Source organism: Taudactylus pleione, unplaced genomic scaffold (genome assembly GCF_031769625.1).
Source record: "Taudactylus pleione unplaced genomic scaffold, aTauple2 ptg000278l, whole genome shotgun sequence".
In the NCBI taxonomy this organism is placed as follows: domain Eukaryota; kingdom Metazoa; phylum Chordata; class Amphibia; order Anura; family Myobatrachidae; genus Taudactylus; species Taudactylus pleione.
In genome coordinates this window covers 6,098,764-6,112,510 of record NW_028284680.1, presented here as the reverse complement: position 1 = coordinate 6,112,510, position 13,747 = coordinate 6,098,764, and the positions used below count along the sequence as shown (strand labels likewise).

Here is a 13,747-nt window from a genome sequence, read left to right as displayed (position 1 = left end):
TAGGGATACATACATATACAGGCTCCTGCCCTATACTAGGGATACATATATACACAGGCTCCTGCCCTATACTAGGGATACATATATATACAGGCTCCTGCACTATACTAGGGATACATATATATACAGGCTCCTGCCCTATAATAGGGATACATATATATACAGGCTCCTGCCCTATACTAGGGATACATATATATATACAGGCTCCTGCCCTATACTAGGGATACATATATATACAGGCTCCTGCTCTATACTAGGGATACATATATATACAGGCTCCTGCCCTATACTAGGGATACATATATATATACAGGCTCCTGCTCTATACTAGGGATACATATATATACAGGCTCCTGCACTATACTAGGGATACATATATATACAGGCTCCTGCCCTATACTAGGGATACATATATATACAGGTTCCTGCACTATACTAGGGATACATATATATATACAGGCTCCTGCTCTATACTAGGGATACATATATATACAGGCTCCTGCCCTATACTAGGGATACATATATATACAGGCTCCTGCTCTATACTAGGGATACATATATATACAGGCTCCTGCACTATAATAGGGATACATATATATACAGGCTCCTGCACTATACTAGGGATACATATATATACAGGCTCCTGCACTATACTAGGGATACATATATATACAGGCTCCTGCTCTATACTAGGGATACATATATTTATATATATACAGGCTCCTGCCCTATACTAGGGATACATATATATACAGGCTCCTGCCCTATACTAGGGATACATATATATACAGGCTCCTGCCCTATACTAGGGATACATATATATACAGGCTCCTGCCCTATACTAGGGATACATATATATACATGCTCCTGCACTATACTAGGGATACATATATATACAGGCTCCTGCCCTATACTAGGGATACATATATATACAGGCTCCTGCCCTATACTAGGGATACATATATACACAGGCTCCTGCTCTATACTAGGGATACATATATATACAGGCTCCTGCCCTATACTAGGGATACATATATATATACAGGTTCCTGCACTATACTAGGGATACATATATATACAGGCTCCTGCCCTATACTAGGGATACATATATATACAGGCTCCTGCACTATACTAGGGATACATATATATACACAGGCTCCTGCTCTATACTAGGGATACATATATATACAGGCTCCTGCCCTATACTAGGGATACATATATATATACAGGCTCCTGCACTATACTAGGGATACATATATATTCAGGCTCCTGCCCTATACTAGGGATACATATATATACAGGCTCCTGCCCTATACTAGGGATACATATATATATACAGGCTCCTGCACTATACTAGGGATACTATACTAGGGATATATATATATACAGGCTCCTGCACTATACTAGGGATACATATATATACACAGGCTCCTGCTCTATACTAGGGATACATATATATACAGGCTCCTGCCCTATACTAGGGATACATATATATACAGGCTCCTGCTCTATACTAGGGATACATATATATTCAGGCTCCTGCTCTATACTAGGGATACATATATATATACAGGCTCCTGCACTATACTAGGGATATATATATATACAGGCTCCTGCACTATACTAGGGATACATATATATACAGGCTCCTGCACTATACTAGGGATACATATATATATACAGGCTCCTGCACTATACTAGGGATACATATATACACAGGCTCCTGCTCTATACTAGGGATACATATATATACAGGCTCCTGCACTATACTAGGGATACATATATATACAGGCTCCTGCCCTATACTAGGGATACATATATATATACAGGCTCCTGCACTATACTAGGGATACATATATACACAGGCTCCTGCTCTATACTAGGGATACATATATATACAGGCTCCTGCACTATACTAGGGATACATATATATACAGGCTCCTGCACTATAATAGGGATACATATATATACAGGCTCCTGCACTATACTAGGGATACATATATATACAGGCTCCTGCCCTATACTAGGGATACATATATATACAGGCTCCTGCACTATACTAGGGATACATATATATACAGGCTCCTGCCCTATACTAGGGATACATATATATACAGGCTCCTGCTCTATACTAGGGATACATATATATACAGGCTTCTGCCCTATACTAGGGATACATATATATACAGGCTCCTGCCCTATAGTAGGGATACATATATATACAGGCTCCTGCCCTATACTAGGGATACATATATATACAGGCTCCTGCACTATACTAGGGATACATATATATACAGGCTCCTGCTCTATACTAGGGATACATATATATACAGGCTCCTGCACTATACTAGGGATACATATATATACAGGCTCCTGCACTATACTAGTGATACATATATATACAGGCTCCTGCTCTATACTAGGGATACATATATATACAGGCTCCTGCCCTATACTAGGGATACATATATACACAGGCTCCTGCTCTATACTAGGGATACATATATATACAGGCTCCTGCCCTATACTAGGGATACATATATATATATATATACAGGCTCCTGCCCTATACTAGGGATACATATATATACAGGCTCCTGCTCTATACTAGGGATACATACATATACAGGCTCCTGCTCTATACTAGGGATACATATATATACAGGCTCCTGCCCTATACTAGGGATACATATATATACAGGCTCCTGCTCTATACTAGGGATACATATATATACAGGCTCCTGCCCTATACTAGGGATACATATATACACAGGCTCCTGCTCTATACTAGGGATACATATATATACAGGGTCCTGCACTATACTAGGGATACATGTATATACAGGCTCCTGCCCTATACTAGGGATACATATATATACAGGCTCCTGCCCTATACTAGGGATACATATATATACAGGGTCCTGCACTATACTAGGGATACATATATATACAGGCTCCTGCCCTATACTAGGGATACATATATATACAGGGTCCTGCACTATACTAGGGATACATATATATACAGGCTCCTGCACTATACTAGGGATACATATATATACAGGCTCCTGCCCTATACTAGGGATACATATATATACAGGCTCCTGCCCTATACTAGGGATACATATATATACAGGCTCCTGCCCTATACTAGGGATACATATATACAGGCTCCTGCACTATACTAGGGATACATATATACACAGGCTCCTGCTCTATACTAGGGATACATATATATAAAGGCTCCTGCCCTATACTAGGGATACATATATATACAGGCTCCTGCCCTATACTAGGGATACATATATATACAGGCTCCTGCCCTATACTAGGGATACATATATATACAGGCTCCTGCACTATACTAGGGATACATATATATACAGGCTCCTGCCCTATACTAGGGATACATATATATATACAGGCTCCTGCTCTATACTAGGGATACATATATATACAGGCTCCTGCTCTATACTAGGGATACATATATATACAGGCTCCTGCCCTATACTAGGGATACATATATATACAGGCTCCTGCACTATACTAGGGATACAAATATATACAGGCTCCTGCCTTATACTAGGGATACATATATATACAGGCTCCTGCCCTATACTAGGGATACATATATATACAGGCTCCTGCCCTATACTAGGGATACATATATATACAGGCTCCTGCTCTATACTAGGGATACATATATATACAGGCTCCTGCCCTATACTAGGGATACATATATATACAGGCTCCTGCACTATACTAGGGATACATATATATACAGGCTCCTGCCCTATACTAGGGATACATATATATACAGGCTCCTGCACTATACTAGGGATACTATACTAGGGATACATATATATACAGGCTCCTGCCCTATACTAGGGATACATATATATACAGGCTCCTGCCCTATACTAGGGATACATATATATACAGGCTCCTGCACTTTCCTAGGGATACATATATATACAGGCTCCTGCTCTATACTAGGGATACATATATATATACAGGCTCCTGCTCTATACTAGGGATACATATATATACAGGCTCCTGCCCTATACTAGGGATACATATATATACAGGCTCCTGCACTTTACTAGGGATACATATATATACAGGCTCCTGCTCTATACTAGGGATACATATATATACAGGCTCCTGCACTATACTAGGGATACATATATACACAGGCTCCTGCTCTATACTAGGGATACATATATATACAGGCTCCTGCCCTATACTAGGGATACATATATATACAGGCTCCTGCACTATACTAGGGATACATATATATACAGGCTCCTGCCCTATACTAGGGATACATATATATATACAGGCTCCTGCTCTATACTAGGGATACATATATATACAGGCTCCTGCTCTATACTAGGGATACATATATATACAGGCTCCTGCCCTATACTAGGGATACATATATATACAGGCTCCTGTCCTATACTAGGGATACATATATACACAGGCTCCTGCTCTATACTAGGGATACATATATATACAGGCTCCTGCCCTATACTAGGGATACATATACAGGCTCCTGCTCTATACTAGGGATACATATATATACAGGCTCCTGCCCTATACTAGGGATACATATATACACAGGCTCCTGCTCTATACTAGGGATACATATATATACAGGCTCCTGCCCTATACTAGGGATACATATACAGGCTCCTGCCCTATACTAGGGATACATATATACACAGGCTCCTGCTCTATACTAGGGATACATATATATACAGGCTCCTGCCCTATACTAGGGATACATATACAGGCTCCTGCACTATACTAGGGATACATATATATACAGGCTCCTGCCCTATACTAGGGATACATATATATACAGGCTCCTGCTCTATACTAGGGATACATATATATACAGGCTCCTGCCCTATACTAGGGATACATATATATACAGGCTCCTGCCCTATACTAGGGATACATATATATACAGGCTCCTGCACTATACTAGGGATACTATACTAGGGATACATATATATACAGGCTCCTGCCCTATACTAGGGATACATATATATACAGGCTCCTGCCCTATACTAGGGATACATATATATACAGGCTCCTGCACTATAATAGGGATACATATATATACAGGCTCCTGCACTATACTAGGGATACATATATATACAGGCTCCTGCCCTATACTAGGGATACATATATATACAAGGCTCCTGCCCTATACTAGGGATACATATATATACAGGCTCCTGCCCTATACTAGGGATACATATATATACAGGCTCCTGCCCTATACTAGGGATACATATATATACAGGCTCCTGCCCTATACTAGGGATACATATATATACAGGCTCCTGCCCTATACTAGGGATACATATATATACAGGCTCCTGCCCTATACTAGGGATACATATATATACAGGCTCCTGCACTATTATAGGGATACATATATATACAGGCTCCTGCACTATACTAGGGATACATATATATACAGGCTCCTGCCCTATACTAGGGATACATATATATACAGGCTCCTGCCCTATACTAGGGATACATATATATATATACAGGCTCCTGCACTATACTAGGGATACATATATATACAGGCTCCTGCCCTATACTAGGGATACATATATATACAGGCTCCTGCTCTATACTAGGGATACATATATATACAGGCTCCTGCACTATACTAGGGATACATATATATACAGGCTCCTGCCCTATACTAGGGATACATATATATACAGGCTCCTGCCCTATACTAGGGATACATATATATACAGGCTCCTGCACTATAATAGGGATACATATATATACAGGCTCCTGCCCTATACTAGGGATACATATATATACAGGCTCCTGCCCTATACTAGGGATACATATATATATACAGGCTCCTGCCCTATACTAGGGATACATATATATACAGGCTCCTGCACTATACTAGGGATACATATATATACAGGCTCCTGCCCTATACTAGGGATACATATATATACAGGCTCCTGCACTATACTAGGGATACTATACTAGGGATACATATATATACAGGCTCCTGCCCTATACTAGGGATACATATATATACAGGCTCCTGCCCTATACTAGGGATACATATATATACAGGCTCCTGCACTATAATAGGGATACATATATATACAGGCTCCTGCACTATACTAGGGATACATATATATACAGGCTCCTGCCCTATACTAGGGATACATATATATACAGGCTCCTGCCCTATACTAGGGATACATATATATACAGGCTCCTGCCCTATACTAGGGATACATATATATACAGGCTCCTGCCCTATACTAGGGATACATATATATACAGGCTCCTGCACTATAATAGGGATACATATATATACAGGCTCCTGCACTATACTAGGGATACATATATATTCAGGCTCCTGCACTATACTAGGGATACATATATATACAGGCTCCTGCCCTATACTAGGGATACATGTATATACAGGCTCCTGCCCTATACTAGGGATACATATATATACAGGCTCCTGCCCTATACTAGGGATACATGTATATACAGGCTCCTGCCCTATACTAGGGATACATATATATACAGGCTCCTGCCCTATACTAGGGATACATATATATACAGGCTCCTGCACTATAATAGGGATACATATATATACAGGCTCCTGCTCTATACTAGGGATACATATATATACAGGCTCCTGTCCTATACTAGGGATACATATATATACAGGCTCCTGCACTATACTAGGGATACATATATATACAGGCTCCTGCCCTATACTAGGGATACATATATATACAGGCTCCTGCACTATACTAGGGATACATATATATACAGGCTCCTGCCCTATACTAGGGATACATATACAGGCTCCTGCACTATACTAGGGATACATATATATATACAGGGTCCTGCACTATACTAGGGATACATATATATACAGGCTCCTGCTCTATACTAGGGATACATATATATACAGGCTCCTGCTCTATACTAGGGATACATATATATACAGGCTCCTGCACTATAATAGGGATACATATATATACAGGCTCCTGCACTATAATAGGGATACATATATATACAGGCTCCTGCACTATACTAGGGATACATATATATATATATACAGGCTCCTGCCCTATACTAGGGATACATATATATACAGGCTCCTGCCCTATACTAGGGATACATATATATACAGGCTCCTGCACTATAATTGTGATACATATATATACAGCCTCCTGCACTATAATAGGGATACATATATATATACAGGCTCCTGCACTATACTAGGGATACATATATATACAGGCTCCTGCACTATACTAGGGATACATATATATACAGGCTCCTGCACTATAATAGGGATACATATATATACAGGCTCCTGCACTATACTAGGGATACATATATATATATATACAGGCTCCTGCACTATAATAGGGATACATATATATACAGGCTCCTGCACTATAATTGTGATACATATATATACAGCCTCCTGCACTATAATAGGGATACATATATATATACAGGTTCCTGCACTATACTAGGGACACATATATATACAGGCTCCTGCACTATACTAGGGATACATATATATACAGGCTCCTGCACTATAATAGGGATACATATATATACAGGCTCCTGCACTATACTAGGGATACATATATATACAGGCTCCTGCCCTATACTAGGGATACATATATATATACAGGCTCCTGCCCTATACTAAGGATACATATATATATATACAGGCTCCTGCACTATACTAGGGATACATATATATACAGGCTCCTGCCCTATACTAGGGATACATATATATACAGGCTCCTGTCCTATACTAGGGATACATATATATACAGGCTCCTGCCCTATACTGGGGATACATATATATACAGGCTCCTGCACTATACTAGGGATACATATATATACAGGCTCCTGCTCTATACTAGGGATATATATACAGGCTCCTGCCCTATACTAGGGATACATATATATACAGGCTCCTGTCCTATACTAGGGATACATATATATACAGGCTCCTGTCCTATACTAGGGATACATATATATATATACAGGCTCCTGCACTATACTAGGGATACATATATATACAGGCTCCTGCCCTATACTAGGGATACATATATATACAGGCTCCTGCCCTATACTAGGGATACATATATATATACAGGCTCCTACCCTATATTAGGGATACATATACAGGCTCCTGCACTATACTAGAGATATATATATATACAGGCTCCTGCCCTATACTAGGGATACAAATATATATACAGGCTCCTGCCCTATACTAGGGATATATATATATATACAGGCTCCTGCACTATACTAGGGATACATATATATACAGGCTCCTGCCCTATACTAGGGATACATATATATACAGGCTCCTGCACTATACTAGGGATACATATATATACAGGCTCCTGCCCTATACTAGGGATACATATATATACAGGCTCCTGCACTATACTAGGGATACATATATATATACAGGGTCCTGCACTATACTAGGGATACATATATATACAGGCTCCTGCTCTATACTAGGGATACATATATATACAGGCTCCTGCTCTATACTAGGGATACATATATATACAGGCTCCTGCACTATAATAGGGATACATATATATACAGGCTCCTGCACTATAATAGGGATACATATATATACAGGCTCCTGCACTATACTAGGGATACATATATATATATATATATACAGGCTCCTGCCCTATACTAGGGATACATATATATACAGGCTCCTGCCCTATACTAGGGATACATATATATACAGGCTCCTGCACTATAATTGTGATACATATATATACAGCCTCCTGCACTATAATAGGGATACATATATATATACAGGCTCCTGCACTATACTAGGGATACATATATATACAGGCTCCTGCACTATACTAGGGATACATATATATACAGGCTCCTGCACTATAATAGGGATACATATATATACAGGCTCCTGCACTATACTAGGGATACATATATATATATATACAGGCTCCTGCACTATAATAGGGATACATATATATACAGGCTCCTGCACTATAATTGTGATACATATATATACAGCCTCCTGCACTATAATAGGGATACATATATATATACAGGTTCCTGCACTATACTAGGGACACATATATATACAGGCTCCTGCACTATACTAGGGATACATATATATACAGGCTCCTGCACTATAATAGGGATACATATATATACAGGCTCCTGCACTATACTAGGGATACATATATATACAGGCTCCTGCCCTATACTAGGGATACATATATATATACAGGCTCCTGCCCTATACTAAGGATACATATATATATATACAGGCTCCTGCACTATACTAGGGATACATATATATACAGGCTCCTGCCCTATACTAGGGATACATATATATACAGGCTCCTGTCCTATACTAGGGATACATATATATACAGGCTCCTGCCCTATACTGGGGATACATATATATACAGGCTCCTGCACTATACTAGGGATACATATATATACAGGCTCCTGCTCTATACTAGGGATATATATACAGGCTCCTGCCCTATACTAGGGATACATATATATACAGGCTCCTGTCCTATACTAGGGATACATATATATACAGGCTCCTGTCCTATACTAGGGATACATATATATATACAGGCTCCTGCACTATACTAGGGATACATATATATACAGGCTCCTGCCCTATACTAGGGATACATATATATACAGGCTCCTGCCCTATACTAGGGATACATATATATATACAGGCTCCTACCCTATATTAGGGATACATATACAGGCTCCTGCACTATACTAGAGATATATATATATACAGGCTCCTGCCCTATACTAGGGATACAAATATATATACAGGCTCCTGCCCTATACTAGGGATATATATATATACAGGCTCCTGCACTATACTAGGGATATATATATATATATACAGGCTCCTGCCCTATACTAGGGATACAAATATATATACAGGCTCCTGCCCTATACTAGGGATATATATATATATACAGGCTCCTGCCCTATACTAGGGATACATATATATACAGGCTCCTGCCCTATACTAGGGATACATATATATACAGGCTCCTGCCCTATACTAGGGATACATATATATACAGGCTTCTGCCCTATACTAGGGATACATATATATACAGGCTCCTGCCCTATACTAGGGATACATATATATACAGGCTCCTGCACTATACTAGGGATACGTATATATACAGGCTCCTGCACTATACTAGGGATACATATATAATATATACAGGCCCCTGCACTATACTAGGGATATATATACAGGCTCCTGCACTATACTAAGGCTACATATATATATATATATATACAGGCTCCTGCCCTATACTAGGGATACATATATATACAGGCTCCTGCACTATACTAGGGATACGTATATATACAGGCTCCTGCACTATACTAGGGATACATATATAATATATACAGGCCCCTGCACTATACTAGGGATATATATACAGGCTCCTGCACTATACTAAGGATACATATATATATACAGGCTCCTGCCCTATACTAGGGATACATATATATACAGGCTCCTGCACTATACTAGGGATACATATATATACAGGCTCCTGCCCTATACTAGGGATACATATATATACAGGCTCCTGCCCTATACTAGGGATACATATATATACAGGCTCCTGCCCTATACTAGGGATACATATATATATATACAGGCTCCTACACTATACTAGGGATACATATACAGGCTCCTGCACTATACTAGGGATACATATATAATATATACAGGCTCCTGCCCTATACTAGGGATACATATATAAATACAGGCTCCTTCCCTATACTAGGGATACATATATATACAGGCTTCTGCCCTATACTAGGGATACATATATATATATATACAGGCTCCTGCCCTATACTAGGGATACATATATATACAGGCTCTTGCCCTATACTAGGGATACATATATATACAGGCTCCTGCACTATACTAGGGATACATATACTGGCTCCTGCCCTATACTAAGGATACAAATATATACAGGCTCCTGCACTATACTAGGGATACATATACAGGCTCCTGCACTATTCTAGGGATACATATATATATATATACATATATATATATATATATACATATATATATATATATACATATATATATATATATATATATATATATATATATATCTATATATATATACAGGCTCCTGCCCTATACTAGGGATACATATATATACAGGCTCCTGCTCTATGCTAGGGATACATATATATACAGGCTTCTGCCCTATACTAGGGATACATATATATACAGGCTCCTGCTCTATACTTGGGATACATATATATACAGGCTCCTGCTCTATACTAGGGATACATATATATACAGGCCTGTATAGCCCACAGCTGCGTCAGCACGCCCTCACTGACCGTTATCTACATAACAACGCCCCACTACCACCCAGTCCCGCCTCTTCCATCGAAGTCTAGATGTGATCGTAATGCGTCTGACTACGCATCACCCACAATTGTGTTCACCAATTTTCTGAGCTTGCACAGTGCCTAATCCTCACCCTAGTGCCTAACCCTCACCACCCATAGCCAAACCTCCCCTTAGCGCCTAACCCTCCCCCTAGCGCCTAACCCTAACCTCCACTCTCGTAGCCTAACCCTTCCCCTATAGCCTAACCCTAACCTCACCTCCCATAGCGTAACACTCCTTCTAGTGTTTAGCTCTAACCTCTCCTCCCGTAGCCTAACCCTACCCCTATCCCAAGTGCCTAACCCTTACCCTCTGCTGCAGCAGCCTAATCCTAACCCTATTCTTAACCCTTACCCTCCTCTCCCTTAGCCTAACCCTCCCCCAAGTGCTTAACCCTAACCTCCTATAACCTAACCATCCCACTAGTGTCTAACCTTAACTTCTCCTCCCGTAGCCTAGTCCTAACCCTTACCCTTGTGCCTATCCATAACCTCCCTTTCTGCAACCTAACCCAAAATCTCCTCATTGTGCCTAACCCTGACCTGACCATCCAGTAGCCTAACCCTCCCCTTAATGCCTAACCCTAACCTTACATCCGGTAGCCTTACCATCCCCTTAGTGCCTAACCCTTACCTTCCGCAGCTGCAGCCTAATCCTAACCCTATTTCTAATCCTCCCTCTAGTGCCTAACCCTGACCTCACCACCCGTACCATAACACTCCCCCTTGTACCTAACCCTAACCTCCCATCCGGTAGCCTAACCCTCCCCTTAGTGCCTAACCCTGACCTCACCACCCTAACCCTCTCCCTAGTGCCTAACCCTAACCTTACACTCCTGCAGCCTAACCCAACCCCACCACCCTAGTGCCTAATGTTAACCTCCTCTCCCATAGCTCAACCCCAACCCTCCCCTCCCGTCGTCTAACCCTAAGTCTTCTGGGCCGTGCAGAATGTCAACATTCACATGTCAACATTTCAAAAGTCAACATTATGAACATGCCGACATGTTCAAAGTCAAAATTTGAACAATGTCAACATCATAACTGTAGACATTGTAAATGTCGACATTATGACTACATCCCTATCTATACAATGTGCTCCATTACCTGGCCTGTAAGATGTCCCCAGTAATATGAAGATGTAATGAGCCCATTAGGCTGCAGAACAATCTCCTGCAGTCTCTGTCTCTGGTGCAGCTGAATATTATGATATAAATGACTTGTTACATTGTGCTGATTGTAGCACGCTGAGGACACCACATTTACGTCACATATAGAGGATGGAAGAGACGCAGGAGAAGACGTCTCAGTATTGAACAGTGTGGCGGATATTCATCAACCAGAAGATCTCCCCTCACCTGTCCCGTTATCTGAGGAGGAACACAAGGTACAATCTCTATAATACAGGGCAATGTTCCGGTGTCTCAGATACTGTAATACAGGGCAATGTTCCGGAGTCTCAGATACTGTAATACAGGGCAATGTTCCGGAGTCTCAGATATTGTAATACAGGGCAATGTTCCGGAGTCTCAGATACTGTAATACAGGGCAATGTTCCGGAGTCTCAGATATTGTAATACAGGGCAATGTTCCGGAGTCTCAGATACTGTAATACAGGGCAATGTTCCGGAGTCTCAGATATTGTAATACAGGGCAATGTTCCGGAGTCTCAGATATTGTAATACAGGGCAATGTTCCGGAGTCTCAGATACTGTAATACAGGACAATGCATCGGAGTCTCAGATATTGTAATACAGGGCAATGTTCCGGAGTCTCAGATATTGTAATACAGGGCAATGTTCCGGAGTCTCAGATACTGTAATACAGGGCAATGTTCCGGAGTCTCAGATACTGTAATACAGGGCAATGTTCCGGAGTCTCAGTTACTGTAATACAGGGCAATGTTCCGGAGTCTCAGATACTGTAATACAGGGCAATGTTCCGGAGTCTCAGATACTGTAATACAGGGCAGTGTTCCGGAGTCTCAGATACTGTAATACAGGGCAATGTTCCGGAGTCTCAGATATTGTAATACAGGGCAATGTTCCGGAGTCTCAGATACTGTAATACAGGGCAATGTTCTGGTCTGCCAATCTCTAGTACAGGTCACTGTTCTGAGATGACAGTCTCTAGTACAGGTCAGTGTTCTGGTCTGCCAGTCTCTAGTACAGGACAGTGTTCTGGTCTGCCCGTCTCTAGTACAGGTCAGTGT

At 40.6% G+C, this 13,747-nt stretch overlaps 1 protein-coding gene across 2 annotated transcripts in view; it reads left to right on the top strand.

Moving 5' to 3' along the window:
* The window catches only part of SPA17 (sperm autoantigenic protein 17), a 154,518-nt gene that overhangs the window by 52,839 nt on the left and 87,932 nt on the right, over window positions 1-13,747 (top strand). For both annotated transcript variants that reach the window (XM_088481807.1, XM_088481806.1), the window contains exon 4: window positions 12,779-12,922. In XM_088481807.1, the coding sequence (XP_088337933.1) occupies window positions 12,779-12,922 (144 nt within the window). The remainder of the gene's footprint in view (window positions 1-12,778; window positions 12,923-13,747) is intronic.